Below are 13,217 nucleotides of genomic sequence, written 5' to 3'. Positions count from 1 at the left end.
ACCCGTCAAGTGGCAAATCAAGGGCAGGTACTCCCTACAGCCATTATAAAATAGCAATCGCCGGACAAGGCTAGGGCCTCGACAGTCTCGGTTTTTTATTGCTTTGAGTAAGCCAAGGTGCAGGCCAAGTCTCTTGCGCAGCGAGAACCAAGAGATAAAGGTGTACGCATGCCCGCGTATCTGTTATGAGTCATGATATACGTACTGCTAGCCGTCCCAAGTACTCCAACCAGCAGCTTTCTGAACCAAAAAAGGTGGAAATAGTAAGTGAACAAGGGCACTGGACTAGATACAAGAGATCAATTGCACTTTACCGTACTCAAGAGGTACCCGCGTTATTCCAAATCTCTTCCAGGCGGCCCTGCTCCCTCTCCTCCCTTCCCAACTCTGCTACATGCTCTGCACTCATAGTACATGTAACTTCAATGTTGCGATGGTATGCCAGTACTGGGCCTATCCATGGCTTCCTCGCCCTGCTGCAAGTGGACCAGTTCCTCCAGCGCATCCGTCAATTGTCGGAGCCATTGTCAGATCCATACTCATCGTAGCATACTACATGTAATTATCCTACATGTACGGTAAAAATATGCTCTCCGTCTGGGATGCCGCCCGTTCCGTGACCACACTGCCACGGAGGATATACACTCATCGGATAATGACGAACCCGCGACACCTAGTCTCAAATACAAATGGTGTAAACAATCTAGCCAGATGCAAATAATTACACTGCGGCGTGTCTCGGCAGCAAGGCGCTTGCGTGGTCCACCTCCTCAGCCAAGTATACCGTTGTGCAAGTAATGCCCTTGCGTCTTCTTTCCTCAATCTACTTACCAATGCTACGACATCAAGGCCAAATATGCCAGGTGCATGACGGCTGTCTTGAAAGCTGAAGCGCAGTGGCAAAGGGCGTCAAAGACCAAGACCAGAATCTCAAGTGGCTAGTCGAGACATCACGCACCAGGTTCAGCACAGATGTTCAACAGAAATCCCACTACAGCATCGTTACCAGTATCCCTCAATGTAGTTTCCAAACGGGCATCACGGGCATCACCCGTATAGTTTGGCGGCCATCCCACCATGCATACTTCTGTTATCACATACTCATACCATCTTCAAGTAATACAAGGTCATTGTATAAAAAAGCCCATCAATCATGATAAATATCCTACCCTGCCAAATTTCCCATCAGGCACCTGATATCACAACAAACTATCTTGCCCCCGCACACCATAAAGCACCTCGACTCCCCTACCTCAAAGCAAAAATACAAACTATCACTCCCACCTGTACACGCCATCATTATCGGCCACCTTTCTCCGACGTTGACTTGCCGGTTCTACCGTCGCCCGCCTCCTAGGCATCATGCGCTCCATCAGTCGCCTCCGCTGTGCCTCCTCCTCCCTGCCTTGCCCCCCGAGAGGCCTATGCCTATACCAGTTCGCCTGAGGCGGAACCACTACCGATCCTGCCGCCATCTCTCGGTTCGCGCCATGTCCCTGGTCCCGGAGAGTTGCGCTCCCCTCACCCATGTCCGTCGTCCGCGTGTGCGTCACCTCCGCGAGTCTCTTCCGCCGGCTGTTCTTCTCCCTCCGAGGCTCCTGGGCTCTGTAAACTTCCCGGTTACGACTGCCTGCGTCTCCGTGGCCTGGCAGAGGCGCGCTGCCAGTAGCTACAGGTCGCTCACGAAGCCGGGTCTGCCTCGCTGCGGCAGTGGCATGGCGTTTTTGACCATCAACACATACACCATTAACGTATACGGCAGACCCGCGAGAGCGAGACTTTCGGGGCAGGCTACTACTCCGCGGCAAGGAGAGGTCAGACACATCGGCGTCGAAGCCTGCAGAAGGCATGTTCTGTACAGACGGGACTGAGCAAGGAACCGGACCAGGCGTGACCGGGTAGAAACGCCGGTCGGACGTAGGCGGCGCAGAATAATGAGCCGGGAGAGGCGGCGGAGGCGGAGCCATTCCCGGCGGGCATACGCCAAAAGGGATATAAAGCGGCGGGTGCTGAAAGACGACGTTCCTGCGGCAGGGCAAGCCGTGGCGGGATTGGGGACAAAGAGATGGCCTGGCTATGGTCTCTGAGTGGCCATCGGGGTATACGTAGGTGAACATGTCTGTGGTGCACCCGCAGCGTTTGTCCTTGTGGCCCGCACCAGCGCGAGCAAAAGTGTTGGAGGGGAGGGAGCCCGTATCAGCTCGCTTTGATCGATGCTTCGACCCTCCTGCCGGGACTGAGGCTTCCGATTCAGAAAGCTCTGATCTCATCGGCTCCGTATCCGAAGAATCTGCGAGCTCATTGCTCGGAGTACTTGGAGCCGGCGGCGGAGCCAGCTCGGCATCAACGACTTGGGCATTGGGCCGTGGTGGCACTTCGTATTGACGCAGGAGCCGTACCCTCTGGAAGTCTCCCGGTTCGACGGGTATGCTCGTCACGGCCGTCGCTTCTCCTGCAGCAAGCGTCTCGGAAGAAGCGCCGTCGCCGTCCTCAGTGGTAGAGGCCAGACCACACGCCTTGACAACCTGCTTCTGCATACGGAACCACATACCGCAGTCGTCGGTTTGGCTAGTACCCATGAGTGTATGCTCTCAAAGTGCCCCGGCGATGGTAAACATGCACGTACCATTGAACATTTACATCTTCCGGTGCGTCTGTCACCGTGTGACAACGAGGACAAGCCCCCACCACGACTTCTGTGCCGTAAAAAATCATGCTCATATTGATCTTCATGCCTCTTCTCAAGCTGCGGCGTAGCGGCAAGGACGTGTTGAGATCTCGACCAGTCGTGCTCTCTTCCAGAGCGTAGTCCTGCCTTTGAACCATGTCCTGGCCCTTGTGGCCTTTGAAGTAGCCGGCAAGCAGGCCATTCAGCACCTAGGTCATGATCAGTTAGCAGGTTAAGAAAAAACACTCCATCCATCTGGTTCACTTGGCTCACCTCCCACTCCAGAGTATCTATCCACTGAGCTGGGATCTCAAGCGATCGTCCCAAGGCGTCCTCCAGAATGACAGGCACCCCCCTGGTGGGATCAAGCGGGCGGATGCATATGGAATTGGAGGCTACGACCTGCAAGTCAATGACATTCTGGGACACCTGTGCCAGAAGCTTCTTGACCTCGATAATGCCACGGAACGCATCCCTAGCCACCGCTAGAATAGCGCGGCCCCCCTTCTCCTGCACGTCGAGCTGGCGAGAGACCTCGCCAAGTTTTTGTATCTGCTTGTGTCCCTGGTCCTCATTCGCGGCGCGATGCTTCTTTAGAAACGCGAGTATTTCCCCCTGGCCGCTTCGCGCCTGCGACGCCAGCCGCTGAACCTCATCGATCCGCGCCAACACGGTCGCGTTGTCGACTCGAGCGGATTTCCTTTCACGGCAGCCAGTGTCAACACTCTAGTCAAAACAAAATAGAACGGTACGGGGAAGGTATGCTCACTCTGCAGCCAGGCCCGTCAGCAGCGACAGCCTCTGCACCCCCTCGCGCAACTTCTCCCGAAGCTTTTCAAGCCTCTGCGTCTCTCTCACGCTCCACTCAATACGCTTGACTATATCCCTGATCTTGTTCCCGGATCCTTCTGCGCCGAGACTGCCCCCGTAGCGCGAGCGCAGGTGCTGAAGCGTGTCTTGGATGAGGCTCGCACACTCGTCGACGACCGACTTGGACACATCGTCCAGGACTTGGAGACACGGCGAGAGCTCGTGCTGCTGGTACGTGGCCACGACCTACGGCGCATACACGGTGAGCAAAAAGGGAGCTAGCTCTCCCCGGACAAAGGGGGCCAACTTGCCTGCATCAACACCCGCACCAGGACGTCGAGGTCATGCCGGAGATGCTGGTATTCCCTGGTACTTCCGCCGCCGGCGGCCCCGCATCCCACGCCGACTGCGCGGCCGAGCTGGATGGCGAGTTGGCAGAGCTGGATGATGTCGCCGAGGCTGCCGAATGTCAGAGCCACTTCCATGGAGAGGGAGAGGGAGCCGCGGCGGTACAGTCCGTAGATAGCGTTGGCATTGTCGAACGTCTGAACGTGCGCTGGAAGAGGGAGAGGAACGAGGCACGGTTTTAAGCGCATCTGAGTGTCAGCACTTCAGGTGATGCAGGCGTGTGTCCGTTGGGGGCAAGGCGAGCATGCATCCCAGCCACTGCACAGCCGCGGCTGGCCTGGAACAGGGACCATGCAGGGTGATGAAGTGGTTGATGAGCTGGTCCAGCGACTCGTTAAAAAAGCCGAGCCTCTTGTCTGTATCTTCCGAGCGAACAGCCGTGGAGTTGCTCCTGCTCTTGGTGGATGGTGAGCTCTCCCCCGTCTTTCGAATTGTCCACTGGGAACTCTGGTCGCATGCGATCGTGGTGATAAATCGATGCTGTAACCCCTCATACTATTGGGCCTCAAGTATTCAGGCTACGACCAGACGTAGATTTTTTCTGACCTTTGACTTCGTATCAAAATGCTAGAGACAGTGTCCTATATCCTCGTTCGTGTCCTCGGCGCCTGTCTCAAGCAATAATTGGATGATCCCCGCATTTCTTCTTCAAGGAGCTTGAAGCGAGGTACTCTACTCTTCGCCTTGCGCTTGGCAATCAGCAGTCTATTCTGTGGTTGGAACGAAACGGCACAACGGCACAATGGCACGGAGGTCGTAGAGTAACCGGCGGGCTCCCCTCCTCGGGCTCGGAATCGGCGCAGTGGGGCTTTTCCCGGACCCGGCCGGAACATTGAACAGGTGCGGGCGATATATCGGCCAAGGTCTCGGCACCTGCACAAGAGTCCGCGGTCTAGTCTTCCCCGAGAAAATTAGCCTCCAAAGCCGCGGTCTCAAGTATCTGCCATTCTTGAGACTTGACTTCTCTTTTCAGGCTTGATGAGTCGACGACCTAGACGAGGCTGAACGTGGAAGCTGTCTAACCATGACTGCTTGCATGTGACCAGTATGAGCAGTTCAATTTGAATAAAATGGGGCCTGTCCTTGAATGTTTCGTGAACGATACGTATTAAAGGCTACTTGGCGTATCAAACCCGCTCAAATCCATGGCCACATCTCAAACAGCCCAGTAAACTTCCACTTTCACGCTATCCCCACAGTTCACCCATCCTGGAAATCTCGCCTTGCCCCAGACGGTAATGACATCGCCCAAGACTAAGCTTCGAACAAATGATCCGTCACCAGTTGCCCGGCCACGTCCCTGATCGTCGAGCACCTTGCCGGCATCTGATTCCGCCTTGATATCATCCAAATATGACCAGGTGACGACGTGTTCTTGCAAAGCACCTACTGCCCTCAAGTTCCGGTGGATTTCCCATTCAGGCTGGGCCTCAAGATGATGTACATATTTATATTTCGCTTCGGCTTCACTTTCATTCTCATCCTCCTTCTCCTTGTTTTCGTCGTCGTCACTCTTTGGCAATTGCTCAATTTTTGGATAAACCGCCCGGAGTGCGCGCACAGGGAGAGCGGAACTGTCTGATTCGCGCGTTTCTTGTGGTGCATCTCGCGTACTCTGCGCATCGCCTAGCAGGTAAATGTTGGCAACGGTTCGGCAGTTATCAAGTCAACAGATTGGGGGCCTTACTTGTTTGTGCCGCGTCAAACTTTTCTAATCCAGCTTCAAACCAAGTCCATGACCCCTTGTACGTTCCCTTCTCTTCGTTTCCACTAGCCCACCCTTGATCATGACTTTTAATCTTAAAGACAACTTTGCGCGCTGGGTTGAGCAGTCGAGGGGTTGGGTATTTTGCTAATTTTGCAAAATATTTGGCATCGCAATCCGTCCCCCTGGGAAGGGGCGTCGCCTCTTGAGTATCATAGGCCAGCTCTTCGGACAGGGTGTCCTGGCCGTCGATACCTGTCAACCCTACTGGGTACGAACGAAGCTGAGCAAGATGGGATCAATTAGTTCTGCAATGTAGCCATGATATAACGCAACGGAGTGGCTAACCAGAAATTGATCTTCGTTCTTACAAGCACCACTAATCCGCAGAAGTTCTTGATGTTCTGCCCGGTAGTCGATTGCGTTGGTAGAATGAGCCCAGTATTCAGCATAGTCGAAAATGGCATCGACCAAGTCAGGTGGCAGTTTCACAGAGCGGATGAGCATGATACGCACGACAACAATGTCAATGGGGGTTGGATGGTAGGTTCCATCGTCTGCATCGGTCTTGTCGGACGGTCGAGGTTCTGGTGTTTCGCGGTTTTGAGGTGGAAAGGGCATTTGACGGAACCGGGTGAGCAAAAGATTTGGTACAATGTGCGCCATGATGAAGCTCAGGAAGACTAGAGACACTAATAAGTAGAGCATACGTACCCGCAAGGGTTGCGAAAAGCGAAGGATGAGTTACGTGTGTTTGGTGTTGAGGGAGGATGACAATGATCCTCGCAGGCAGCCAGCTGGTTTCGAAACGTCAAGTGGACCGACTGAGCTAGCATGTGCTGACGTCACGTCGATACATGTAAGTGGGCCTGCAGTTGCCCTGTTCATGACTTTTGATTTGCTAGCATTTGCACTCCAACGCGTCGCACCTTACCTTCTTGGACTAGCAGCTTTTACATGAATTGCTCGGCGCGCTCACTCTTTTTGCTAAGTGTGCTTATTCCCCTACTAGCTACCTACCTAGTAAGTATTTATTATATATAAACTTTTTATATTTACTTATTATATAATATATTTATTTATATTATAATATATTTATTTATATTATAATATATTTATTTATATTATAATATATTTATTTATATTATAATATATTTATTTATATTATAATATATTTATTTATATTATAATATATTTATTTATATTATAATATATTTATTTATATTATAATATATTTATTTATTATATAATATATTATAATATAAAGCCTAATAGCCCGGTACCTAGTAGGGCGTGAGCGCACCTAGCAAAAATAGTAAGCCCGCCGAGCAATTCACGCTTTTACTGCTCTCTGTAGAATGAGCCAAGGTAACAAACATTTGAAGGCAGCGCAACTTGAAAGAAATGCAGAATAGTGCGGGGAAAATCATTGCAACACGGGTTGTAGAAGTTGTTGATAAATTTGGGCGAGTCGAATCAGGGAGATATGTAGCAAATTGGTAACCTTTGCACGTGGAGATTGTAGTGCCGCCCTTCACAATGCTTCAGAAGCAACAGAGAAGGTGCCAGCTTGACATTTTGGGCCGCCAGGAAAGATATCGGCAGTATTGCTAATGCTCGTCAACGGACACAAAGCATTTCCCGATGTCTGGTCAGGTGCCAGATGCCAGATGCCAGATGCCAACTGAGGAAGGAGCGCGTATAGCAGCTGTTGCCTCAGGCGTTACCTGCCTGTAAGCTCGTGCACAAGCGGTGCACAATCTGCTATTGAGGAGCCATGCTTTCAAACACGACATACGCTTCGTGCGATGCAAGCACTCGTTATATTGAATCCCGGCATCCAAGTTGCCCCGAAGCTGAGAGCTACCTAGCAAGTTTGCTCAGTATCCAAAATTCGTGTCACTATTCTGCACCGCTGTACGCCGCTCACTATTGTGAACAAAGCAGGGAGGAGTTTCGGTCAGCAGGGGTCGATCAATCGTGAAGCTGCCAGTTGAAACTTGCAAACCATCGAGTTCATACCATGTCCGCTATCTGGCTACTTTGACCATGTTGCGATTCTCAGATTGTGAGCCGTGCAAGTTCATCACCATTGTGGGCTGAGGACAGATCTGGAGCCTCGATCGATCCCGTCGGATACGTTTAGAAATATTTTTTTGATGCTCGAAAAAAAAAACCTCATATCAGACAATCCAACCAAGACGGAAAGTGACCGAGCTAGTGACCGCAACCGTTCGTTCGACCACACAGCCTCGTTGAGTGCCTAGACAGGGAGGGCCCTGACACAGTCAAAGCCAACAGAGAGGACGTGTGTAACAGCCTCTCCGGATATAAAGAAGAAATTAAGCGTAAGGCGATGGTGTAACCATCTGTCCATGCTCACCGGTGCCAGCCGCATGTAGCACATTGTTGGTCAGAATTTGGAGGTAAGCCATTCCAACGGACGTGTAATTTTCGTCCACATCCTGTTGGTTCGTCACTGTCGATAGTGAACTGACCAACTACCGCCGTAGGCCTAGGAAAATCCTGGACCAACCGCCATGATAGCCAGAGCTGAGGCAATCGTGATCCTGCCGAACTTGTACGGCGTCGGAGAGACACGGATAATTACAATAGGTGGTCGCAAGGGTAGTCGTAATGCAGGGGATTCCACTGTCTGGACCAGAGATTCGGTTCACCAAGTGCATCCACTCCCCCTCCACTGCGGCAATAAGGAACCTTTGGAGAATCGGGCTGGCTGGCGGCACACCGAAGGGCCATGGAGGTCGAGGCCAGATACGTACCACTTGTAGCCAATGCCAGGCAATCATCGCCCTCATCGCCCTCATGGCCATCATCACCTCCATCCCGTCCCCCACTCCGGCAATGGCGCCGAACCAGTTGGGTTGGTTGCATCGGCTACCTGAGCCTACCTCGCACGACGTCGACCCGTGTACGGAGTACATACGTTTGCGCTTCCCCCAGCACTGCCACCGTGCTCAAATTCCTAGCGTCTTGGAAGCCAAGGGACCAGACCCTTTTCGAGCAGAAGAGGTGGCGCGCAGAGAATCTCAGGGACAAGCACACGAAGTGCAAACGCTGTCGAGATGATACCAACATGGCAAATCGTCCGGCCCCGTGTACGGGAAAGACGATTACATGCCTTCATGTGTGTATATACACCACTGAGGATTGCACTTGGGCAAGTCATCCGCCGTCACCACAGGCCATCGGGTTTGACTCCGGAGTGAGAAACAATATGCCAAGACTGGTGACTTCGGATGCTCATGCAAGCCGCCGGCGATTCAACGAGGAACTGATTCTTCTGTACTCCGTACGACCCATCGACCTGGACGCCGCCAAGTCTCCGTACCCCAAGCCCAACGCCACGCGAAAGAATTACATATGTATGTATGTGCGGATTTTTGCCCCGCTACTCTATTGAACTGAGCGAGGGCAAAGAATTTTTCATCTTATTTTCGAATGGGCCTGATAATGGCCGTGTGCGTGTCTAGACTGGGGCAAACGAGCCAAAAAAATGTGGTGGCTATGCCCGGCACGCCTGGGCAGCATTTCCTGAGTCACTTTAATGTTCGGCAGCACCCTAGCTTTGAGTTTTAGCTGGGCCCATCAGGCCATAGAGTGTGGTAGTACAAGGCTAGCACGGGCTTGGTGTCGACAGGGGAAATTTTCTTTTCATAAACACCAGACCGCGCCGCTTGTGGAACGACATCCTTTTGCCAGCCGAAGCTTCCTCTTTCCCTTCGACGATATCTAGTATAGACTCCAAGGAAAGCCATCATTTCATCCCCATTAATCTAACCTACATAAAGTTAGCAATATCTGCAAGTTACAATTAAAGCGCCTCGTCATTTTTTTCTCATTCTTCACTCTCACCACTTTGCTCGCTTACAGCTCACTCGGTTGAGCTGTTATTATCGCAACACTGGAGGCTACTGTGAGCCAAGTTCAAGCAGTCGTGGCGGCGACTGTTGGATCCCAACTCCAACCGACTCCTTTCCAACCACCATAGGGTCTATCTTCGGTGACAATCATCATTCAGTGCCTTTCATTTGATCAAACCATTTTGGTCTTTCCGACACTGTCTTTCGAAAACACCTATACTGGCATGAAGACCCTTTTGCCTGTCGTAGGACCAGCATCAAAATGCCCTTTCTCTCCAACGTTTCCAGCAAGGCTGGCAAGACTGGTCTAGTCCGCGGACTGGCTTCTCGATTTGGACTCTCCCGAACGGCTTCATGGCCTGCCAACATGTCATGGCTTAGCCTCCCTTCGTTGGCCGCGGACACCTCTGCGGAGGCTATTTTGACGGCCTTTGCAGGAATGGATCCTGACATGGTACTCGACCATTTGCAGACTCACAAGGATGGACTGACTGACGAAGAGGCTGATGCCCGCCGATCCATCAAGGGGCCTAACGTGCTACCAACCCATACGGCTCCTTCTTGGTTCATCACCCTTCTCAAGACCATCCCGAACCCCTTCAATATCCTGCTAATTGCCCTCGCCATCATCAATGCTGCTATTCCTCCTGGAGATTGGGTATGTATTTTGTTCGCATTTGCTCTTGGCGGACAAGAAAGTAAACATGACATTTGCTAACTCCATCATCTGTAGAAAGGCTTCACCGTCTTGCTTGTCATGGTCATCATCTCCGTAGCTGTTCGCTTCTGGCAAGAGTATCGAAGCAGCTTGGCAGTCTTCAAGCTCCAGGCATCGGTTTCCTGTAATCTCGATGTTCGTCGCCAGCCAAACATGTCTCTGAGCCAAAAAGTGTCCACTCCCAGTAGCGAGGCTAGCAGCAAGACCGTTGCCGAACAGGATCTTGTTCCTGGAGACGTTGTGGTTCTTTCGCCCGGTTCTGTCATGCCTGCCGACTGCTTGATTTTGGAAGCCAGCTTTCTTCGAGTTAGTCAGTCGACATGGACTGGGGAAAACGACCCGGTACCCAAGACCCCCAGCGTATCTGGCGAGAAAGGCACAACCCTTTTCGATCTCAGCAACATTGCGTTCATGGGAACAAGTGTTATCTCGGGTAATGGAGTTGCCTTGGTTCTTCGAACTGGCGCAGATGTCTTGATTGCAAGCATGGCCAAAGAACTCAAGAAGCGACGTGAACCCAACTCTTTCCAGCTGGGTATTCGACACGTTAGCTACATGCTGATTGGTTTCATGCTCACCATGGTTCCACTGGTAAGTTATCGTCCTGGAAAACGATGCAAATGAGTTACTCAATTTTCTTAGGTGCTGGGTATTTCTGGGTATACTACCAAGGATTGGGACGCCGCTGCTCTCTACAGCATCAGTGTGGCCGTTGGATTGGTTCCCGAAATGCTTCCCGCCATCGTCAATGCCAACCTCGCCCGCGGTGCCTATGTACTCTCCAAGATGAAGGCCATCTCCAAGCGACTCGATTCGGTTCAGAATTTGGGTGCCATGACTGTCCTCTGCAGTGACAAGGTGAATACACTCTCCTTACGAAGTAAGAATGTCGAGCGCTAACACGGACAGACGGGAACCCTGACCAAGGACGAAATCACCCTGTGTCAATACCTCGATTGCAACGGCGATAGCAATGTTAATGTCCTGAAACTGGCTACTGTCGATGCGGTGGTGCAAGGTTCCAACGGTAACAATATTGACGGCGCCATCTTGGACTATCGAATGCCCGACGGCTGCCGTGTCAACACCGCTCAATACGAAAATGTTGCCGCAATCCCCTTCAACTTTGAGCGCCGCAGGTCCGCCTGCGTTGTCAAGGGTATTACCGGAGCCAACCTGCTCATTTGCAAGGGCGCCTTTGAAGAAGTCCTACGTGTGTGCAGCATGGTCCGACAAGGTGGTGTTGCCCTTCCCCTTGATTTCCAGATCAAGCAGACTCTCTTAGAGCGAGTGAATTCTCTTAACAAGGACGGATACCGTGTCCTCTTGGTCGCAATGAAGCAAATCGGCGACATCAGCAGGGAAGACGAGGATGGTCTGCACGAACTTGAGTCCAGCATGGTCCTCGAAGGCATGATTAGCTTCATCGACCCACCGAAGGATGATGCTGCCGAATCAATTGCCCAGCTGAAGAAGCTTGGTGTCGAGATCAAGGTACTCACAGGTGACGCGCTCCCTGTGGCCGTCAACGTCTGTCAGCGTCTTGACCTCATTGGCCGCGATGAGGGCTCCGAAGACGACGACTTGCAAGCCATCACTGGACCCGAACTATCGCTTCTGGAAGACACCGATGAATTCGATAATGTTGTCAAGACCTGCAAGGTTTTTGCTAAGCTGACGCCCAACCAAAAGGCTCTTGTTATCGGCAGTTTGCGAAAGGCGGGCCATTGTGTTGGAATGCTTGGCGATGGCATCAACGACTGTATTGCACTGCGAAAGGCCGATGTGGGCATCTCGGTTGACTCTGGAGCGAGTGTTGCCAAGGATTGTGCAGATCTGATTCTGACGGAGAAGGGATTGGGCATTATTGTTACCAGTGTGACAACTGGTCGTCTCACCCATGGCAACACTATCAAGTACATCAAGGTGGGATATTCTGGACCGCGGTTTAGTCGAGCGGCACTAACGACGTGTAGATGGTGGCTTCTTCCAACTTTGGCAACGTCTTCAGTATGCTTGTAGCTTCTGCTTGGCTTCCGTTCACTCCGGTGCGTCTTTTCTCCGCCGACGGCAGACGGGAATCAAACTGACAGGTCTTAGATGTTGGGTATTCAAATTCTGGCGCAAAACCTGCTTTACGACATTAGCCAGATAGCCATCCCATGGGATCGAGTCGACCCCGAGTATTTGGCTACACCCAAGACTTGGAAGACATGGGGTAATATCAACCCATCTCCATCGAACCGTGTCACCCTAACTAACAACCACAGATCTCCTTCGCTTTGTTGTCGTCCTCGGCCCAACTAGTTCCGTCATCGACATCCTCACCTTTTCACTAGGCTGGTTCTTTTACGGCATCCAAACCGCCGATAATGCAGTCGACGTGAAGCGTTTCCAAACCCACTGGTTCCTCCAAGGGTACGTTTCGTGTCTTTTTCCCTTGACGGCTTCCAGTCCCCCTGTCCGCAGAATCATCTGACAAGAAACTAGTCTTCTCACGCAAACACTCATCGTACACCTCTTGAGAACCGCCAAGATCCCATTCATCCAATCTCGGGCCGCCAAGCCCCTTGCCCTGTCTACCACGGCCATCATGATCATTGGCTTTGTGCTCCCTTGGATCCCGCCAGTCCAGCGGGGCCTTAGCTTTGAGCAGCCGGCGCCGTCGTATGTTGGGTTTTTGGTGGCGGAGCTGCTGCTGTACTGCATCGAGGTGCAGATTGTGAAGATGATCTACATCAAGATTTTTAAGACGTGGCTGTAAAGTGTCGGCGGGGGTTCTTATCCAGGAGTAGGATATGATGCGACTAGGGGAATGTGGATGGTTTCAACATATATGCCTTGGCATACGGAAGTGACGCTGGCTCTTCAACAGCGCTGGCAAAACAAAAGTTGGTTTCGAATTTAGTGCTTGGATTTCTTTGTCTCTGCATGTACGTCAATCGTTGTGGTCGGTAGCTCAATGTGCAAAATATTCGCGTCATGTCACTCTGGTGAAGTGTAAAAAGAGTCAATTACCCTGCC

The 13,217-nt window shown here is 51.9% G+C and overlaps 3 protein-coding genes across 3 annotated transcripts; 1 reads left to right on the top strand and 2 right to left on the bottom strand.

Annotated features, from left to right (window-relative positions):
* Nucleotides 1-1,274: 1,274 nt before the first annotated feature.
* On the bottom strand, nt 1,275-4,074 carry G6M90_00g002150 (uncharacterized protein; the record flags this gene model as incomplete). The annotated part of the gene is made up of 5 exons (XM_014687380.1): nt 1,275-2,568; nt 2,627-2,877; nt 2,942-3,368; nt 3,438-3,724; nt 3,808-4,074. The coding sequence occupies 5 exons, from the start codon at nt 4,072-4,074 to the stop codon at nt 1,275-1,277; spliced, it is 2,526 nt and encodes an 841-aa protein (XP_014542866.1).
* A 968-nt stretch (nt 4,075-5,042) lies between these two features.
* On the bottom strand, nt 5,043-6,257 carry G6M90_00g002140 (uncharacterized protein; the record flags this gene model as incomplete). The annotated part of the gene is made up of 3 exons (XM_014687381.1): nt 5,043-5,512; nt 5,574-5,874; nt 5,940-6,257. 3 exons carry the CDS (start codon nt 6,255-6,257, stop codon nt 5,043-5,045), a joined length of 1,089 nt encoding a protein of 362 aa, XP_014542867.1.
* A 3,480-nt stretch (nt 6,258-9,737) lies between these two features.
* On the top strand, nt 9,738-12,957 carry mgtB (Magnesium-transporting ATPase, P-type 1; the record flags this gene model as incomplete). Its single annotated transcript, XM_014687382.1, has 8 exons — nt 9,738-10,133; nt 10,209-10,784; nt 10,836-11,051; nt 11,103-12,119; nt 12,170-12,241; nt 12,294-12,411; nt 12,464-12,611; nt 12,684-12,957. The coding sequence occupies 8 exons, from the start codon at nt 9,738-9,740 to the stop codon at nt 12,955-12,957; spliced, it is 2,817 nt and encodes a 938-aa protein (XP_014542868.1).
* Between the last annotated feature and the right edge of the window lie 260 nt (nt 12,958-13,217).

The sequence above is a fragment of the Metarhizium brunneum genome, chromosome 1, assembly GCF_013426205.1.
Source record: "Metarhizium brunneum chromosome 1, complete sequence".
Classification (NCBI taxonomy): Eukaryota; Fungi; Ascomycota; class Sordariomycetes; order Hypocreales; family Clavicipitaceae; genus Metarhizium; species Metarhizium brunneum.
This window is presented reverse-complemented; position numbering and strand designations above follow the sequence as displayed.